The sequence below is a fragment of the Schistocerca piceifrons genome, chromosome 1, assembly GCF_021461385.2.
Source record: "Schistocerca piceifrons isolate TAMUIC-IGC-003096 chromosome 1, iqSchPice1.1, whole genome shotgun sequence".
In the NCBI taxonomy this organism is placed as follows: Eukaryota; Metazoa; Arthropoda; class Insecta; order Orthoptera; family Acrididae; genus Schistocerca; species Schistocerca piceifrons.
Genome location: NC_060138.1, coordinates 188,413,085 through 188,432,066, shown reverse-complemented (window position 1 = coordinate 188,432,066; position 18,982 = coordinate 188,413,085). Strand labels below are relative to the sequence as shown.

At 38.5% G+C, this 18,982-nt stretch overlaps 1 protein-coding gene across 1 annotated transcript in view; it reads right to left on the bottom strand.

The window, feature by feature from the left end:
* Positions 1-219: 219 nt before the first annotated feature.
* The window catches only part of LOC124789949 (retinol dehydrogenase 13-like), a 77,080-nt gene continuing 58,317 nt past the window's right edge, over positions 220-18,982 (bottom strand). The window contains exons 4-7 of the mRNA XM_047257482.1: positions 11,891-12,036; positions 11,606-11,774; positions 7,866-8,073; positions 220-412 (exon numbers count right to left, since the gene is read on the bottom strand). Coding sequence (XP_047113438.1) covers positions 313-412; positions 7,866-8,073; positions 11,606-11,774; positions 11,891-12,036 — 623 coding nt within the window. The 3' untranslated portion in view covers positions 220-312. The remainder of the gene's footprint in view (positions 413-7,865; positions 8,074-11,605; positions 11,775-11,890; positions 12,037-18,982) is intronic.

The following is an 18,982-nucleotide window of genomic DNA, read 5'->3' as shown; positions in this document are numbered from 1 at the left end:
ATTTTACTGAAGACATGACACAATACACTCTTTGTGAAGATTATAGTGATATCATCATTTTTTTTTTTTTCTAAATGTGCTGCCATAATTTTCTCCTCCAACAACCATCTGTCTTCCATGGATCAATTTTGCCATTTACGACGTTCCTGAATACAAAATTTTATCACATATTATTTGAATAATAATTTCAGAAGGTATTTCAAATAATGAAGAAATAAGCACAAAATATTATATTGCCTTTATTTACATATGATAAAAGCTTTCATGAATACACAGTTTAAAATCTGACACTAAAGATATATCTCTGATGTGTCAAATGTTTAGTTTTGTCCACTTCTCACTAACTAGCCACAGCCATTTGGCTGTTACATCCTCTTTCCCTTGAGGTCCAACATCTTCTTCCTTACAGTTACTGAAACAAATATTTGTGAGTTACAACTCATATCTGAATTTTAAATGATTGTTGCTATTCAATACATTTTGTAAGCAACTTGATGTATGCAAAACAAGAACAGCAAAGAATTCCAATTTACTGTGAGGTCTTACACATATAACAACATGGAATGAACACTACAGCAGCAAATTAATGACAGTAAAATATCCTTAAGAAACTTCAGCAGTGCGTATAATTTTTGAACAAATTCTAAAGCTTTTAATTATTTACATGATATAAAAGCAGTATCATTCTTAAATAGAAGTCCACCAAGTATGCAGAAAAAGCCAGTAAAGCAAGATATGGTTGTCCTTGCACAAGAACAGAATATTGATAAAGATGTTAGCACGGTCTAAGCCATATTAGGCCTATGATGAAGTCTTTAACACCTGCAAAAATTCTGTAAGATTTGTAATCATTTAAAGAAATAGGGTTGGGGCAAGGATGTGGGGGTATTAAAAACAAGAGTGGACTGAAAACCCACAGCAAAAAAGTAAGAACTGTGTAAGCACTAGAATGATGTAACAATTATGTATGTGCATAGTTGACCTTTAGGACCAGAAAACAGATTACTCACTCTCTCTGTACATATTAAAATAATGTCCCTACAAATATAGAGAGATCAGTTGACCATGGCGCTATAGCCTGCTCACAAGGAGGCGAGCGACTTCTGAGCAGGGTGAAGGGAGTTGAGAAAGCAAGTTCCGTCTACTGACTCCTAGTACATATGCTGCTAAGGGGGGAGGAGTAATGTGGGGCTAACAAGCTGCACTTATGTCACTCAGTGCTGGCACTACACTTGCACTAAATACCAATTTATGCTCCACTGACAGTACCATCTACTGGCTACGATACAAGCTGTATGTACTGCATGTCTAATAACCAGACATTCAAAGAAGCTATTGTTACCATTGAAAATGTCCTCCGCAGATAGGGACAAAACATTGAGTTTTAAGGTGTAATCCATTTGACCACGGAATAATAACCCACAAAATTTTATTAACTGTGACATTTCTGGCAGCGAAAGTTTACCTTTAACAACCTAGTTATTGCATGTTTAGTCATACAATGTATCACAGGAAAATAATTTTTTATTACTCGCAAATTAGTGCCCACCAAGGTAAATGGCTGTAGGGTGGGAATCTAACCCACACAACCACATACGTGGTTTCAAAACATTGATCCCACCCCTGGGGACCTCTCCTTGTACCAGGAGTTCCCACAAAAAATTATGGTGCTTTTATGCACACAAACAAAATGAGCATTTTAAAGTAATTTAGACAAGGGGAAGGGCCATTTCCAATCACCAGCAAATTGAAAAATTTGAACCAAAATTTACCTCTTCCCAGTATTATCTTTGTGAAAACTCTGACTTACTCACACACAACTGAAGCTCACTCCTGTGTACGTCACTGTTCATCTCATCAATTCAGGGAGAGTGTGGAGCAACTCTTTATTTTAGTTCTCCTGCTCACAACATTGAGCAACACTGTTAAATTATATTCCTAGCTTCACTTCAAGGTGTGGAAAAAATATCTGGTACCGGTCAGAAACTGCTTCATCACTCATCGCTCATCACAAGACGTATAATTAATACACTAATTGATACAACACTATAAGGCAGAAAAGTAACGTCAAATTGGTGACATACGTAGTTCTGTATTAGACTTCAGATACAAAATGAGTGGGCTAAAATTTAGCAAATAATCCCAATACGGCATCAGGTAGCCCTTGTACATCTCTTTGTGACCAGACTACTTATCATCAGCTGGAATAAAAAAGGGCACCATTTATATTTACAGTCATCCTCCTTGAGGATGAGAACAAATTTAAAATATGGGTTACCAAGATTGTAGGCCACAAAAATTTCTTGTTATTTCATCAAGGGACAATGTCGAGCACTAAAAATTCAATGCTCTGCAGTGATATGGATACAAGCCACTTCAAACTGCCTCAGTGACTGGAGAGGTATGAATTCATCAAACTGTTTCATGTTATCGACAAAGGGAATAAACTTCCTGTGTAAGTCCACAGTCACTGTGAATATTTTGTGACTAAAACCATCTGGATTGCTAAATAAATTTCTTTGTTTATTACATCATTTCAGTTAGTTGATGCCCTGATTAGGCATTGGTTTTAATATTGACAATGAATCTTACTTTGGAAGTTCAAAGTTACTTGATATCTGGTGATGGCAGTAGCTGAAATGGTGTAATACATAAGGAAATTTAATTGGAGATCTAGATGCTTTTAATTGCAAAATGTGTCATGTGGTGAATGAACAGAACTGGAAGAATGTACTAATTGTTTGCAGAAGAATGGAAAAACTGGTAGAAGCCGAGCTTGCGGAATTGAGTTCCAAAGAATGTAATAATAATCAAGATAATAGTGACCTCATGACTTGTCTTAGAAGGTAGGCTGAGGATAGGCAAGCCTATACGAGGTGCATTCAAGTTCTAAGGCCTCCGATTTTTTTTCTCCGGTCTGGAAAGAGATAGAAACATGCGCATTGTTTTAAAATGAGGCCGCGTTCATTGTCAATACGTCCCAGAGATGGCAGCACTGTATGGCAGATGGAATTTTACCGCCAGCGCCGAGAATGAGAATTGTTTTAAATACTTAAAATGGCGACATTTTCCTTGCTTGAACAGCGTGCAATCATTCGTTTTCTGAATTTGCGTTGTGTGAAACCAATTGAAATTCATCGACAGTTGAAGGAGACATGGTGATGGAGTTATGGATGTGTCGAAAGTGCGTTCATGGGTGCGACAGTTTAATGAAGGCAGAACATCATGTGACAACAAACTGAAACAACCTCAGGCTCGCACAAGCTGGTCTGACGACATGATCGAGAAAGTGGAGAGAATTGTTTTGGGGGATCGCTGAATGACTGTTGAACAGATCGCCTCCAGAGTTGGCATTTCTGTGGGTTCTGTGCACACAATCCAGCATGACGACCTGAAAACGCGAAAAGTGTCATCCAGGTGGCTGCCACGAATGCTGACGGACGACCACATGGCTGCCCGTGTGGCATGTTGCCAAGCAATGTTGATGGGCAACGACAGCATGAATGGGACTTTCTTTTCGTCAGTTGTGACAATGAATGAGACGTGGATGCCATTTTTCAATCCAGAAACAAAGCGCCAGTCAGCTCAATGGAAGCACACAGATTCACCGCCACCAAAAAAATTTCGGGTACCCGCCAGTGCTGAAAAAATGATGGTGTCCATGTTCTGGGACAGTGAGGGCGTAATCCTTACCCATTGCATTCCAAAGGCCACTACGGTAACAGGTGCATCCGACGAAAATGTTTTGAAGAACCAATTCCTTCCTGCACTGCAACAAAAACGTCCGGGAAGGGCTGTGCGTGTGCTGTTTCACAAACACAACGCACCCGGACATTGAGCTAACGTTACACAACAGTTCCTTCGTGATAACAACTTTGAAGTGATTCCTCATGCTCCATACTCACCTGACCTGGCTCCTAGTGACTTTTGGCTTTTTCCAACAATGAAAGACACTCTCCGTGACCGCACATTCACCAGCCGTGCTGCTATTGCCTCAGCGATTTTCCGGTGGTCAAAACAGACTCCTAAAGAAGCCTTCACCGCTGCCATGGAATCATGGCGTCAGCGTTGTGAAAAATGTGTACGTCTGCAGGGCGATTACGTTGAGAAGTAATGCCAGTTTCATCGATTTCGGGTGAGTAGTTAATTAGAAAAAAAATCGGAGGCCTTAGAACTTGAAAACTGGACTGTAGAGCCAAAAGACACGAAAGAGAAGAAGTAGTTGAGGCAGGGTTGTAGCATATCCCCAATGTTATTCAATCTGTACACTGAGCAAGGAGTATAGAAAACCAAGGAGAAATTTTGACAGGGAATTAAAGTTCAAGCACAAGAAATAAAACTTCTGAGGTTTCCAAATAACATTGTAATTCTGTCAGATATGGCAAAGGACTTGAAGAGCAGTTGGAAAGGGATTGTAAGATAAATATCAACAAAAGTAAATAAGGGTTATGGACTACAATCTAGTTAAATTTTGTGATCTTGGTGAATTAGATTAGGAAACAATACACTAAAAGCAGTAGATGAGTTTTGCTATTTGGATGGCCAAAAAGCTGTGTATGACCAAACCAAAGAGTATATAAAATGCAGACTGGCTACAGCATGAAAAGCATTTTTGAAAAAGGAGTATTTGTTAACCTCCAATATACATTTAAGTGTAAGGAACTCTTTTCTGAAGATTTTTGTCTGGAGTGTGGCCTTGAACAGACTTGAAGTATGGACAATAAGCTGTTCAGACAAGAAGAGAAGATAAACTTTTGAAATGTGATGCTGCAGAAGAATGATGAAAATTAAATGGATAGATCTAATGAAAGGTAATATACTGAACTCGGGGAAAAAGGAATTTATGGCATAGTTTGACTAAAAGAAGGGATTGATTGACAGGATACATCCTGGAATTGTCAATTTGGTAACAGAAGGAAGTGCTGAGTGTAAAAATTGTAGAGGGAGACTTCAAAATGAATACAGCCACTACATTAAAATGGATGTAGGTTGCAGTAGTTATACAGAGATGAAGAGGCTTGCAACAAATCAACTTGTTTGGAGAGCTGCACTGACACAGTTTTCACATTGGAGACCACAACAACAAATGGCATTCAGCATTCTGGAATGTTCTGATTCATGTTATCACATAGGCTTTTACATGGCAACATTTAAACAAAACTCAGTTTACTTGTTGGCTAAGATGGTTTAGTCACTTGACATGCATTTTGGTCAAGCAATGTACAAATCTCAACCCGTCTACTCGCATTCAGATATTTTGCGGTTTTCTTACACTAATTAAGATGAATGTCATAATGGTTGTTTTAAAATGAGCAAGCATACTCCTTCCCTGTCCTTTTCGAATGTTGGCTTGTGTTCCACGTCTAATGACTTAATCATCAACATGAAGTTGATCTCCAATATTCCTTCCATTTTTGTGAATGCTCTAAATAAATTTTTCAAGGCCCTGTAAGAAATATGCCATAAACTTCTCAACAGGTTTGCTATGAACATGGAACAATCATGCAGCAAAATAAGCTTGACCTACAAACTGGAGTCTATTACTACCACAAATACCTGAAAGTACAGTGTCATCAATCTTCTTGTCATTAAAATGTTTTCTTTTTTATCGTCCTTTTAGGCCACTTTCTTTTTGTAAACACAATTTTGTACATTTTTTCTGTAAATACTTTTCTCTAATATATGAAAAATGGCTTCCTACAGAGTATTCAAACAAAAATTAACAAAGTACTCTCTTCCATCACTCCAATTCAAAAATGAACATGGGGAAATTGCCTATAGCAATAATGAAAACTGTGAAATTCTTGCAAAATACTTTTCTAAATTACTGAACTGTGGAAAGCCCACAGAAAATTTTGAGTTCCGTCATACACAACGAAACCCAGACTCAAAGCCACCAAGTTTACAGGAGATTAAAGAGATAATTCAGTCACTGAAAAATAACAAAGCATCAGGAGAAGACCAATCATCGCAGAGTTATGGAAAAATGCAGGAGAAAATCTCATTGCAAAACTCAAAGAAATTATACATGAAATCTGGAAAACTGAAAAAATCCCCACAGATTGGAAGACAGCAATCATACATCCTCCGTACAAAAAAGGAAGTAAAACAGACCCCAACAACTATTGTGGAATCTCTTTATTGTCAATAACATACAAAATTCTGTCTAAAGCCCTGCTAAACTGAGCAGAACCTCAGCTGGATTCAAAACTAGGCAAATACCAAGGTGGATTCAGAAAAGGTTGATCATGTGTAGAACAAATCCTTAACTTGAAAAACTTGATGAAATATTTGCATAGTACTTCAAACAAAAGTTATGTCATCACATTTGTCCACTTTAAAAAAGCGTATGACAGACTAGACCAAGAATCCCTTTTTGAAGTGTTAGCAGAATTTGGACTAGATCAAAAGACGACAAGCATCATAAAAGAAACACTCACAGAGACCAAATCCAAAGTAAAATTTATGGGAGAATTGAGCACAGATTTTGAAATAGACACAGGAGTACGACAAGGGGATGGACTGTCCCCAGTGCTCTTCAATTGAACTCTTGAAAAAGTTGTTTGAGAATGGAGAAAAACAGGTGCATCAGCACACAGACTGGGGCCAAAACGTAAGGGGATAGAATTAGACTGTTTAGCATTTACTCGTTACATAGTACAGATCACTCAAGACATTACCGATGCACAGAAACAGCTAGAATTATTACAAGAGCAGGCAGCAAAAATAGGATTACAAATTTCATTGGAAAAAAACAAAATTTATGACTGACATCAAAGATGCACCTTCTGATCACAAAATTGGTAATAACTACATCTCTCAAGTAAAAGAATTTCAATATTTAGGTGAATGGATTGCAGAAAATTGTAGTGAAAAGAAATCTGTCAAATCAAGAGTCCAGAAAATGGAGACGGCGTTTCAGTTAACAAAAAACGTTTACAACCAAAAGAGTCTGTCGTGGAACTGCAAAATATGACACTACACAACAGTAATTAAACCCAAAGCTCTCTACGCATCTGAGACAGTATACCTTTAACAAAGAACACTAAAAGGGGAATTAGAAGTGAAAGAACATAAAATAATAAGGAAAATCCTAGGACTAAGAAGTAAAGATGGTGTGCATTATCCAAAACCCAATGCAGAAATATATAAAAATATCTCCAAAATAACAGACACAATGCGCATGAGAAGAATCCAATTCATGGGGCATTTAGAAAGAATGGACTCTAACAGATCACCCCCAAAATCCATATATTTTTAGAGAACAAAACTACAAGCCCAAACTGGTGCAAACAGATGGAAAAAGAACTGAGAGAATTAGGGTCTCCAAATCTATATGACAGAAATGAAATCAGAAAAATTACAAACACTCGGGGTTTTCAGGTAGAAGAGGGAGAAACTAACCAACATATGTGGTCTACTCAACGAAAGCTAGCCCATTTGTTGCTTAGGAAGAAATACTGGGTGAAAAGGAAGGCCAATGAATGTTGATTACGTGTGGTCCTAAGTGATCCATCTGCAAAGAACAAGAAGGGTCCTAAGTGGTCTTCTTCTTCTTCTTCTTCTTCTTCTTCTTCTTCGCAGATGGATCACTTAGTGTTGTGTACTAAACTACTCTTCTTTTTCACATTTAATAATTAGGGACTTTTTGCCCTGCCTTCATGGGGAAAAAAATTGCCTGCTTGTTGTAGCAACAAATTCTGGACTCTTAAGATATGCAATCTCTTTCACATTAAAGAATAATATTTGTGTTTATTAGCAATAAAAATGGATAAAGATTTCATTTTCCTTCATGAAAGAGTAACCACAACAATATGGAAATAAAGAACTTATTCTCATTAGCCAGTATTCTGCATGTTACTTACCTAAAATATTTTCCTGAAACATTCTGTAGAGACTCATCCAATGCAACATAAATTGTCGTTTGTGCCCCTTTCCTTGGACTTTTAATAAACAATTTCACAAACGGTTTCAAAAAAACAGCTGAGATGGAGCTATTATAGAAGCTCATATGCCGAGTTATTTCTGTATCAACAATTCCAGGGTGCACAGCATTTACCGTCACACCTGTGCCTGTAATATCAATTAGACATATATAAGTGTTCTCTAACAAGAAGTGCATATCTCCCTAACACATTTACTTTATGTATCTTCATAGATGTTAAGGAAGTCTACAGATTGTAATTAAGTATTTATATGATTTCGAAACTGTTTCCAACTGTGTGCTTTATATCCATCGATTACAAATGAGCTGTGGATACCATAGACTATATAATTTAATTTCTATTTTCAACTGTGTTATCGAAAGGTTTACACTGAAGGGCCAAAAAAACTGGTACACCTGCCTAATAATATTGTGTAGGGCCCCTGCGAGCACATAGAAGTGCCACAACATGACGTAGCATGGACTTGACTAATGTCTGAAGTAGTGCTGGATGGAATTGACACCATGAATCCTGCAGGACTGTCCATAAACCTGTAAGAGTACGAGAGGCTTTTCTGAATAGCACATTGCAAGGCATCCCAGATATACTCAATAATGTTCATACCTGGAGAGTTTGGTGACCAGCACAAGTGTTTCAGCTCAGAAGAGTGTTCCTGGAGACACACTGCAGCAATTCTGGATGTGTGGGGTGTCGAACTGTCCCGCTGGAATTGCTCAAGTCCATTGGCATGCACAATGGATATGAATGGATGCAGGTGATCAGACAGGATGCTAACATATGTGTCACCTGTCACAGTCATATCTAGACGTATCATAAGTCCCACATCACTCCAACTGCAAACACCACACACCATTGCAGAACCTCCACCAGCTTGAACAGTAGTAACCTGCTGACATGCAGGGTCCATGGAATCATGAAGTTGTCTCCATACCTGCACATGTCCATCTGCTTGATACTCGTCTGCCCAGGCAACATGTTTCCTGTCATAAACAGTCCAATGTCAGTGTGGAAGCGCCCAAGCAAGGCATAAAGCTTTATGTTGTGCAGTCATCAAGGGTACATGAGTGGGCCTTCAGCTCCGAAAGCCCATATCGATGATGTTTCTTTGAGTGGTTCACACGCTGACACTTGTTGATGGACAGCATTGAAATCTGCAGCAATTTGTGGAAAGGTTGCACTTCTGGTCATGCTGAATGATTCTCTTCAGTCATCATTGGTCCCATTCTTGCGGGATCTTTTTCCGGCCACAGCAATGTCAGAGATTTGATATTTTACTGGATTTCTGATATTCACAGTACACTTGTGAAATGGTCGTATGGGAAAACCCCCAATTCATCGCTACCTCGGAGATGCTATGTCCCATCGCTTGTGCGTCACCTACAACACCAAGTTCAAACTCACTTATATCTTGATAACCTGGCACTGTAGCAGCAGCAGCCGATCTAACAACTGTGCCAGACACTTAACGTCCTATATAGGCGTTGCAGACTGCAGCACCGTACTCTGCCTGTTAACATCTCTCTGCACTTGAATATGCATCCTTTACCAGTTTCTTTGGCACTTCAGTGTAATATATCAAATATATCCCTTTGTTGAGGTAGTCCCACTCTTGTCAAACTCTTTGTATATACAGGGTGTACATACAGTCTGGGAACACTTTCAATTATTTACTGCACAAGAACTAAACATTGTACAGATGACATACATATTGCATTTTGAAGAGAAACTCTGAAAGTTTTTTTTACAGACATTCAATATGCGAACCATGAGTGACCTGGCAGATGTCAATACGGTAATTAAATTCTTGCCATACCCATCCCAGAATGGCATCGTCGACTGTGGCAGTCGCTTCCCATATTCTCTCCTGGAGCTCTGCCACATCACGTGGTAGGGCCAGTACATACACCAGATCTTTAATGTGTCCCTACAGAAAAAAGTCACACAGAGTGAGATCTGATGATTGGGGAGGCCATTCCATGAAACAACTGTCCCCTTCTGTAGCATGGTCGATCCATCAATGCACAGCTCCGTGTTCAAGTACCATTGAAGTTCACGATGACAGCTTCTGTCGCAAGACTTTCCACACTGTCATTGGAGCCATTTCGAGTTCACAGGATGCACGACGCACCGATTTCTTTGGACTCCTTATGAATGTCTCTCGTATGCACTCCACATTCACTTCACTCACACTGGGATGTCCGCTTCTCTTTGCCAGGCACAAGCAACCCGTTGTAATAAATTTGATGTGCCAGTGGTAAATGGTCTTTCTTGTTGGTGGCTTCTTACCGTACTTGGTTCTGAACATCCGTTGAACAGCCATAGCACACTTGTTTTTGTCGAACTCCAACACACAGAAACCTCGTTCCGCACCTGAGCTACACAGTTCTTTCAGAACTACCACTACAAAATCATGAACACAACATTAAAAATTGGCACCTGGAAGGTAAATAAGTTCAATTTCTGCAGTTTCGACTTAAGATAACGCCCATTTGGCTAACAGTGCATGACTCACAGCCAGACTCAAACTTCCATACTGGTCTGGCACAAATTTTCATTGCCATCATTCCATTCTACTGCTGATGGTAGTCATTATTTGCAATTGAGAATTCATCTGATGTGTTTAGTAATGGCTGTGGTCACCACAGTGCATCATCATCATCAGAATAACACCGGAACTGCAATATTGTATTTATTTGCCAATACCGGGTATGCGACTTTGAAGCACAATGTCTGATATCTACGAGAATACACGTAGTGGATGTGTGAGTACAGATTATAGACGTATGGTTGATGGCAAATGGAAGTTTGGGTGTGGCCTTGAGTCGTGTACGGATAGCCAAATGGTAAGGCAACCACTCGCGATAAGTGGGAAATCCAGGTTCAAGGCCCGGTCCGGCACAAATTTTCATTGTCGTCACTCCACTCTACAGCTTATGGTAGTCATTATTCGCAATTGCGAATTCATCTGATGTGTTTAGTAATGGCTGTGGTCGCTGCAGTGCATCATCATCATTATCATCATCATCATCATCATCATCATCATCAGAATAACACCAGCACTGCCATATTGCCTAATTATTTTTGATTTGGTATGTGTAATAAACACACTAGGTATGATCCAATTCTTTGCAGTGAATATGCCAGCACTATTGTTGTCTAACTAGCCTTGTGACATATATTCTAAGATTTCATTGCTATTCATTTCGGTGTTCAGCCATCTTTCTGTGTATAGTACCATGTGGGCATTACTGATATTACATGTGAGATTGATTCTCAGATGCTCTTGCAGTTAATTAATACCACATTAACATTTAATCTTTATTTTTATTTTACAATGTTAAAGGTTTCCTATAGTAATTAATGTAGATGATTTCTCTGAAAACAGCATATAACAGATGAACCTAAGGAGTAGTTCTCTGTTCTTAAAAAAAATTATGCTCACATACATACTGCACTACCAAAGCAGCTGCTTCCTGTGAATAGTACGTGCCTAGGCTATTATGGGGCCCCTAAATTTCTCCACTCAGTTGCAGAGATTATTAACACAGCAGCTGGCTGGCTGTGTCTTAGCAGTAGGGTTTTAGAGCCACTTCCTAAACATTTAGCATCAATTTCCATGATTGTTTATGTCAAACTGCAGTTCAGAAATACAGACTTACCTTCCAGTCTCTTTGCGAGTTCCTTTGTAAAAAGCACATTTGCCAGCTTGCTCTGATTGTAAGCCTCTCCAGGATCATACTGTTTCTCACTGTTTAGATCTTCTATGTTTATTTTTCCTCGTTTGTGTGCTATACTTGATATATTAATTATCCTGCTTGGTGCAGAAGCCTGCCAACAAATTTCCGTTGCTGCAATAATTTACACACAATATTATCACACTATTATGGAAACTAGAATCGTGATAATGTCACAGATTAGTGAGTGTAATTTACAGGTGAACTTGCCTTGATTATATCTAGCAACAAGTTAGTCAATAAAAAATGACCCATGTGATTCACTCCAAGCTGTGTTTCAATTCCATCTTTAGTTCTTGAAAGAGGACATCTCATTACTCCAGCATTGTTGATTAGTATGTCAAGTCGTTTGTGCTCTGAATATATGAAACAAAACAAACAATTCAATATATATCTAAATATTATTATATGTAAATAGACTGTATTTGCTACAACAGAAAGCAAACTTTTATCAGTAGTAACTGGTTTGGTAATGAATTATGAAACTTTAAGCAGATGAATGATGACAGTTCCATTGTATCTCAATAAACCACACCTACAATGGTGTGCAATTAAGAAGGCAGCTGCATTATGTATTATGTGCAGGCAGAGACAGAATACTTTGCAATATTGTGCCATGCTACAGCTGTTGCTTATCCTGATAACTGGCAACACTGGGTTAAGTGCCAAATTAAGCCACTGTTACTGTTTATGTTTCTGACTTTTCCATGAAAACTTTACATGGTCAAAAATCTATTGCTATTGCCTGTTAATGTAATACTTAATAAGTCTACTTTATTATGGGTACAATAAATGCTATAGTGGCTATGATCTTCACCATACCTGAACTAACACAAAAATCAGCACTAAATTTTCCATTTGTACCCTAATGTTCACACTACAGCTATCCATAGCAGAATGATGCTACTGCTGGAGCATCACGTGGTAAACTGGTCCTTGCTGCTGTGGATCATGTTACCATCTGCCTTCTTACAGGCATATCACTACAGTAATGAGACAGTCTGAGAATCTTGAGTTTTTCTCACAAGACTTCAGAAAACTAACAAGTTTCAAATGAACACAGAGCTGACTGGTGATCTGAAACATAATTTTCTGGCCAAAAAATTATGTTATTTTAAATTCTGATCCTCCCACCCTACGGCGCAGTCTTTCCATCAAGTAGACTACATAAGATGCGGATTGCCGGTTAATATACACTGCTGACAATTCATATTTCCTCTGAATTCTACTTGGCTATGTGGAGGAAACACAGTTATCTCCCACCCAACCTCAACAAGGAACCCTTAAGTAAACGAGCATATGAAAGGGGGAAAAAGTGTGAATTTATAAAAAAAAAATGCAAACAAAAAAAGGCTTACTTATGTTTCTCAGAAAAATCTGAAACAAGAAAAATTATCTCATAGAGTGGGGGAGGGGGTGGGGGCGTGGGGTGGGGGGGAAATAGTTCTTCAGTATTTAATGGTTTTATACTGCATCAAAAGCTGAACACATTAAAATGAAACCATCAAAAAGTTTGAAGATCAGATTATTGTATTAAAATTTAGGTAGAGCACAATATGAGAGCAAATAAAACATTTTACAGCCTGGTAGCAAAAGACTCGGCATTTGTCGAAATTGCTCTCTTTTTTAATACAGTTCATTCTTAGAAAACTCCCACTCTATTTGTCACTTATTTTTAAAGTGATTAATGAGAAGGATCCCTCTTGTGTCTCAAAAAGGCTTCTTCTGGATGAAATCCACTTCAAAATATTTCAAAATATTGTGCTGGGCCAGTGACTGCCACCCAATGCTTTTATTGACATTTAATTTTTGCCTGGAAGTGGCAGACCCATGCCTCATCCACAGCAAAAGATTTGTATAAATAACAATTTGAAACAATGGTGATAAGTTTTTTTTCCACATTAGCAGGCTTAAGAACAACATAACAAGAGACGTAAGTTAGCAAAAGAATTCTTAATACAGAAAAAAATATACAGCATAGTTCATTTATTGTAGTGTGTTTATACTTTTCAGGTGATTGACAGTGAAGAAAATGCAAGTGAAGTAGCAGTTCAAGGAAATTACAAAGTCACTCATTTCATAGCGGTGAGTGGCAAGATCCTTTCAGTGGGACCTCTCATAATTTCATGTATGGCAGAAATTACAGAATGTTTGTTTCCAAGGGAGCTGCAGGCAGTTGAAGGGAGGACAATGTCTCATTATCTTTGTTGTACCTTTGCACACACTTGACAAAAGCACAGATATATCTGAAGCTCAGCTTTCAATATTTGTGCATGTGTGTCGATATGGAGCTACTAAAGTGCGCGTCATATATCTTGGCAGCCGAGTTTAGGTTCGTTCTGCGCATCTGACGTCACAAAACACAGTCAGCCAATGAACAGAGAACGACGTTGCCACATCTCGACTGCAGTGCAGAGCACGGACGAGTGTCTTCAGTTTTAGAAACGTTCAGTCATAAATAAAGTAATAGAACAAAAGCAATGTCTTGATAGCAGACTTTCTTTTATAGAAAGTTTGGAAAAAGCATTCTTTATACCAATTGCTTCATATTCTATTAATTAAACCAAACAAGCAATAAGACTCCTAATTCAGGCGATAGCAAAGAAAGGTGTTTGTTTCAATCTAACGAACTGCTTTTTCGAAATAAACAACAGCGGTAATTGTTTATTTCCTATCGTACTTCGACGAAGCGTGAGTAATTCATAGTCATACCAACAGTGTTTATAAGTAGTTGCGTGACGTGTTAGAGTCCTTATGGAGTTACACTGTCTGATGAGGTGAGATAGCGGAACAGTTAAGGTGTTGGGCTGCCAAGTGAAAGGTTATGAGCTCAAATCTTGTGCGATGCTTAATATTTTCTTTATTTAAAAACAATATTGGAGTGGCTTACTTCACGAATTTTATTCGTTTGAACGAAATTTCTAGTGCTTTGCCTCTTCATTAACTTTTTCGCTGCTGCAGACACGTGCTCCCCGCATTCCGCGCTGTGTGCGATTTTGTCATCACTGCACTTCTCGCCTGTGCAGACACATGGTGTTCCTACTGCTTTGACACACTTATCATTCGATTTCCAAAAACTATTTGGCCAAAAAATTTGATTTTTACACGTCTTCTTGACTGATACCTTCCCCCCATAAATGACTTAATTTTGTTTTGATGTGCAGCATTAAATGTAGTAAACCATTGCACGAAATTTTGAAGAGTTTGTAAAGGTAAAAGTCCATAGCGTATACTTTCCGTATGGTCGATTTTAGTTGCCACAATGTTGAGAATGAAATGTGAACAAGATACCTAAATTTCATATAATATTTACTGTATAACAATTTCTCATTTAATTTAAGTACCACATAGGTGTCGTATGTAATATTGAGAAATATTCCGTCTTTCGCGACTGTAATAAAAGTTTTATTTACACACGGCGCGTTTGGCTTTATTTTAAAGCACTTCCATCAGTGAAAGGTATGGCACATACACAATGGTATTCATGTTCTATTTCTTGTTTTTGTTCCACAGTCGCAGTTTTACCAATGGTATTGAAATATATCCCTCTTCTGCAACTGTAATAAGCGACTTATTTAGACCAGACGCGTTTCTCTCTTTTGAAGCATCATGTATTTTGTGTCCTCCATTGCCAAGTCACCTTTCGTAGTTTTGTGCTGCGGTAGCACAATATTCAACGTTTGTGTTGGCTCATCAGTGTTTTAGCAAATAAATGCTGTTTGTACGTGCCACACACAAAATTATATTTGACATAGCTCTGAGCACTTCACTGACAGACGGTATATTCAAGTCCTAATGTTTTTGTAAGTCCACAGTTTTGTTTAATGTATTTTGTCTACTTCCTTTTGATTGATTGAAGTGCTTTAAAATAAAGCCAAACGTGCCCAGTGTAAGTAAACCTTTTGTTACAGTCGCGAAAGGTGGAATATTTCTCAATATTACATACGACACTTATGTGGTACTTAAATTAAATGAAATATATAGGTATCTTGTCCACATTTCATTCTCAACATTGTGGCAACTAAAATCAACCATCCGGAAAGTATACTCTATGGACTTTTACCTCTGCAAACTCTTCAAAATTTCGTGCAATGGTTTAGTATATTTAATGCTGCATAATAACTGCGTTGAACATCGAAACAAAATTAAGTCATTTATGGGGGGAAGGTATCAGTCAAGAAGATAGGTAAAAATCTAATTTTTGAGCCAAATAGTTTTTGTGGAATCGAATGATAAAAGAGTGTCAAAGCAGTCGGAACACAATGTGTCTGCACAGGCGAGCAGTGCAGTGACAAAATCGTTCACAGCGCGGAATGCAGGGAGCACATCTTTGTAGCAGCGAAAGGGTTAATGCGGCCGTGGTGGCTTTACTTCACGAACTGCGCGCTCCCCCCTACACGTAAGCTTGCGAACTATGCTATACTATGGCGCTGCTTCTATTGGCGCGTGCGTCGTGTGCAACTGGCAACGCAGCAATCTCCCGCGTCTAGGCGGGCATGCGCGAGCCGCCAAGATAAAAGAATTGAACTATAGTAACTCAGGAAGTCTCAGATTAGGTACTGCTTGATTATAATGCCACAGGAGCTGATATTTTTGAAGTTGTTTGTCAATCAGTGGACAAGATGCATTTGCTGTGGGATAAGTTCCACTCTGTAACCACAGGTAGTGTAGAACAAATGATTGGACGTCATAAAGATTTTGCTTCGCATTTAAAAAATAAAACCAAAAGTGAATTTCAGATTGATGTTTTTACGGTTCATTTTTCATTCTCAAGATGCACTGTGTGCTAAAATAGTGAAACTAGATGCTGTAATGCAAGTCCTGGTCAAATAAGTGAATTTTGTGTGGCGGCATGAAGCAAACCACTGCCATTTCAAAGGATTCCTGAAAGATATGGAAGCGGAGTGTGGCGACATACCTTCCACACACAGATTGTTGGCTTAGTCGGGAAAAATCCTTGATGTTTTCTTTCCCATTCACGAGAAAATAACTCTCTTTTTTGACATAATGGGGAGAAATGCACTGCTTGAAAGATTAATATGGATATCAGACCTAGTGTTCCCAGCTGATATATTACTTTGTATCTCAACAATTTAAATTTGTTGTTGAGGCTGAACAGCTGCTGATAACTTGAAATGCACGATCAAAAAAGTTATGTTTGCATGAGAAGCAAATGAGTAATGGAATTTAAACATTCTTCAATTCTCTGGCTGCTTTAAAACTATCTGAAAGTAACAGTTTCAGCATTTACCAAGCCAGGGTAAAAAAAAGTCATCACGTCTTTTGAAACAAGATACCAAGAGCTTACCACTTTGGAAGTGGAAACGAAATTGTTCAGCACACTTTTCTCACTTCCACTTGATGAGCTGCCATCATCACTGCAGTTAGAAGTTAAAGACTCGGAAAATTCAAATTTTCTGAAAGACAGATATTACAACACACTGTATTTGTCAAGGTGGTATCAATCATCAGCAAAGAACATGTCCCAAGCTGCACAGATGATACGTATGTTTGGATCTACAAATCGTTGAGAGTAGCTTTTCTCAGCAATGAAAAGAATAAAAATCAAGGAACGATCTCTTCTTCAGGACACAATAATGAAGAACATTCTCTGTAATAAGGCTGCAAACACTATGCTGCCAGATATTTCTGCTTGTTTTGAACAGAAAATTTAAAATTTCAGAAGCTCAATAAACACTTAAATTTCTCTTAAAATAGTTGTTTTTTATTTATTTCCTTAACTTTCTATTTTCTTAAAGTAATATGACACATGTCGTAGCAGCTAAAGAGTATTTGGATGTTGATCATGTACAGAGTGTCAGGCAGATCAAAAGGCTCGCAGTACCACCTGTCGTGCTACGTGTCGCCGGCACATTTGTCTGTTCACAACCAGTGACAATGCTCTATGGAGCAGGGAGTGCTGTGCAGTGCAACAAGGAGATCACAAGCTGGGGCAGCCTACTTTTAGATGGTACATTAGTTAAATGGAAAGAGACCAGAATAGAAATCTGTTTGAGTCATTTGCTTTGAAGAGGCAGACCACAAAGTTTTCTCATATGAGCTGCTTGTACACTAGGCATTCACTATCCACATATCCTGCAGACTGTTGACCGCATCTTTCTCTGGCAGGCTTCATCAGTCCTGTTTCCTCATTTACCTCTAAATCTACATAGATGCTCCACAAGTCACTGTACAGTGATGGCACTACTCTTCATTTTCTCCCTGTTCCACTTGCAAATAGAGTGAGGGAAAAACGACTAAGCCTCCGTACAAGCCCTTATTTCTCTTACTTTATCTTTGTGGTCCTTCTATGAAATGGATGTTGGCAGTAGTAGAACTGACTGACAGTCAACTTGAAATACCGGTTCCCTACATTTCCTCAATAGTGTCTCAGGAAAAATGTCATCTTTCCTCCAGGAATTCCTATTTGACTTCACAAAGCACTTCCATTATACAAACATGTTGATCGACTCGATTGGTAACAAATCTAGTAGACTGCGTTTGAATTGTTTCAGTGTCTTCTTTCAATCTGACCTTGTTGAGATGGCAAACAATGGAGCAGTATTCAAGAATGGGTCACACTAGTGCTCCATACAAAGTCTTCTTTACAAACCACTTTTTCCTAAAATTTTCCCAATACACCAAAGTCAACCATTTACCTACCCTACTCCTGTCGTCATATGCATACTCACTTTCATACTGTTTCACAATGTTGCATCTAGAGATTTAATCATTATGACCATGTTAAGCAGGGCACCACTAATTCTGTATTCGAACATTATGGGACTGTTTTTCTTAATCATCTGCATTAATTTACATTTTTCTACATTTACAGCAAGCTGTCATTCACCAACCAACTAGAATTTTGTCTCAGTTATCTTACATCATCCTATAGTCACTCAACGACGACACCTTCTTGTACATCATTGGGTCATCAGCAAACAGCAGCAGGTTGCTGCTCACCCTCTCTGTGGTGTCATTTATGAATATAGAGAGCAAGAGCAGTCCTATCAGTTACGGAAGCCACTGGCCCAATAATTCATTACCCATATTAACAAAACACATATACGTCAACTACTTAAAAATGTAGTATGAACAAAGTTATCAAGATGTCACTTACGTGAATGCTTGGTTTCTATTCATTTGAACATGTCTGAAAGAACAAACACCACATGTAACCCACACCTGTGACACATATTATGTAAATTGAAGGTGGAGGGGAGGGAGAAATGAAAGGAACTAATGACATCGGCTGCATCAGCACTTTATGTGGAATCAGTGGTGACGAGTCAAAATGTATGC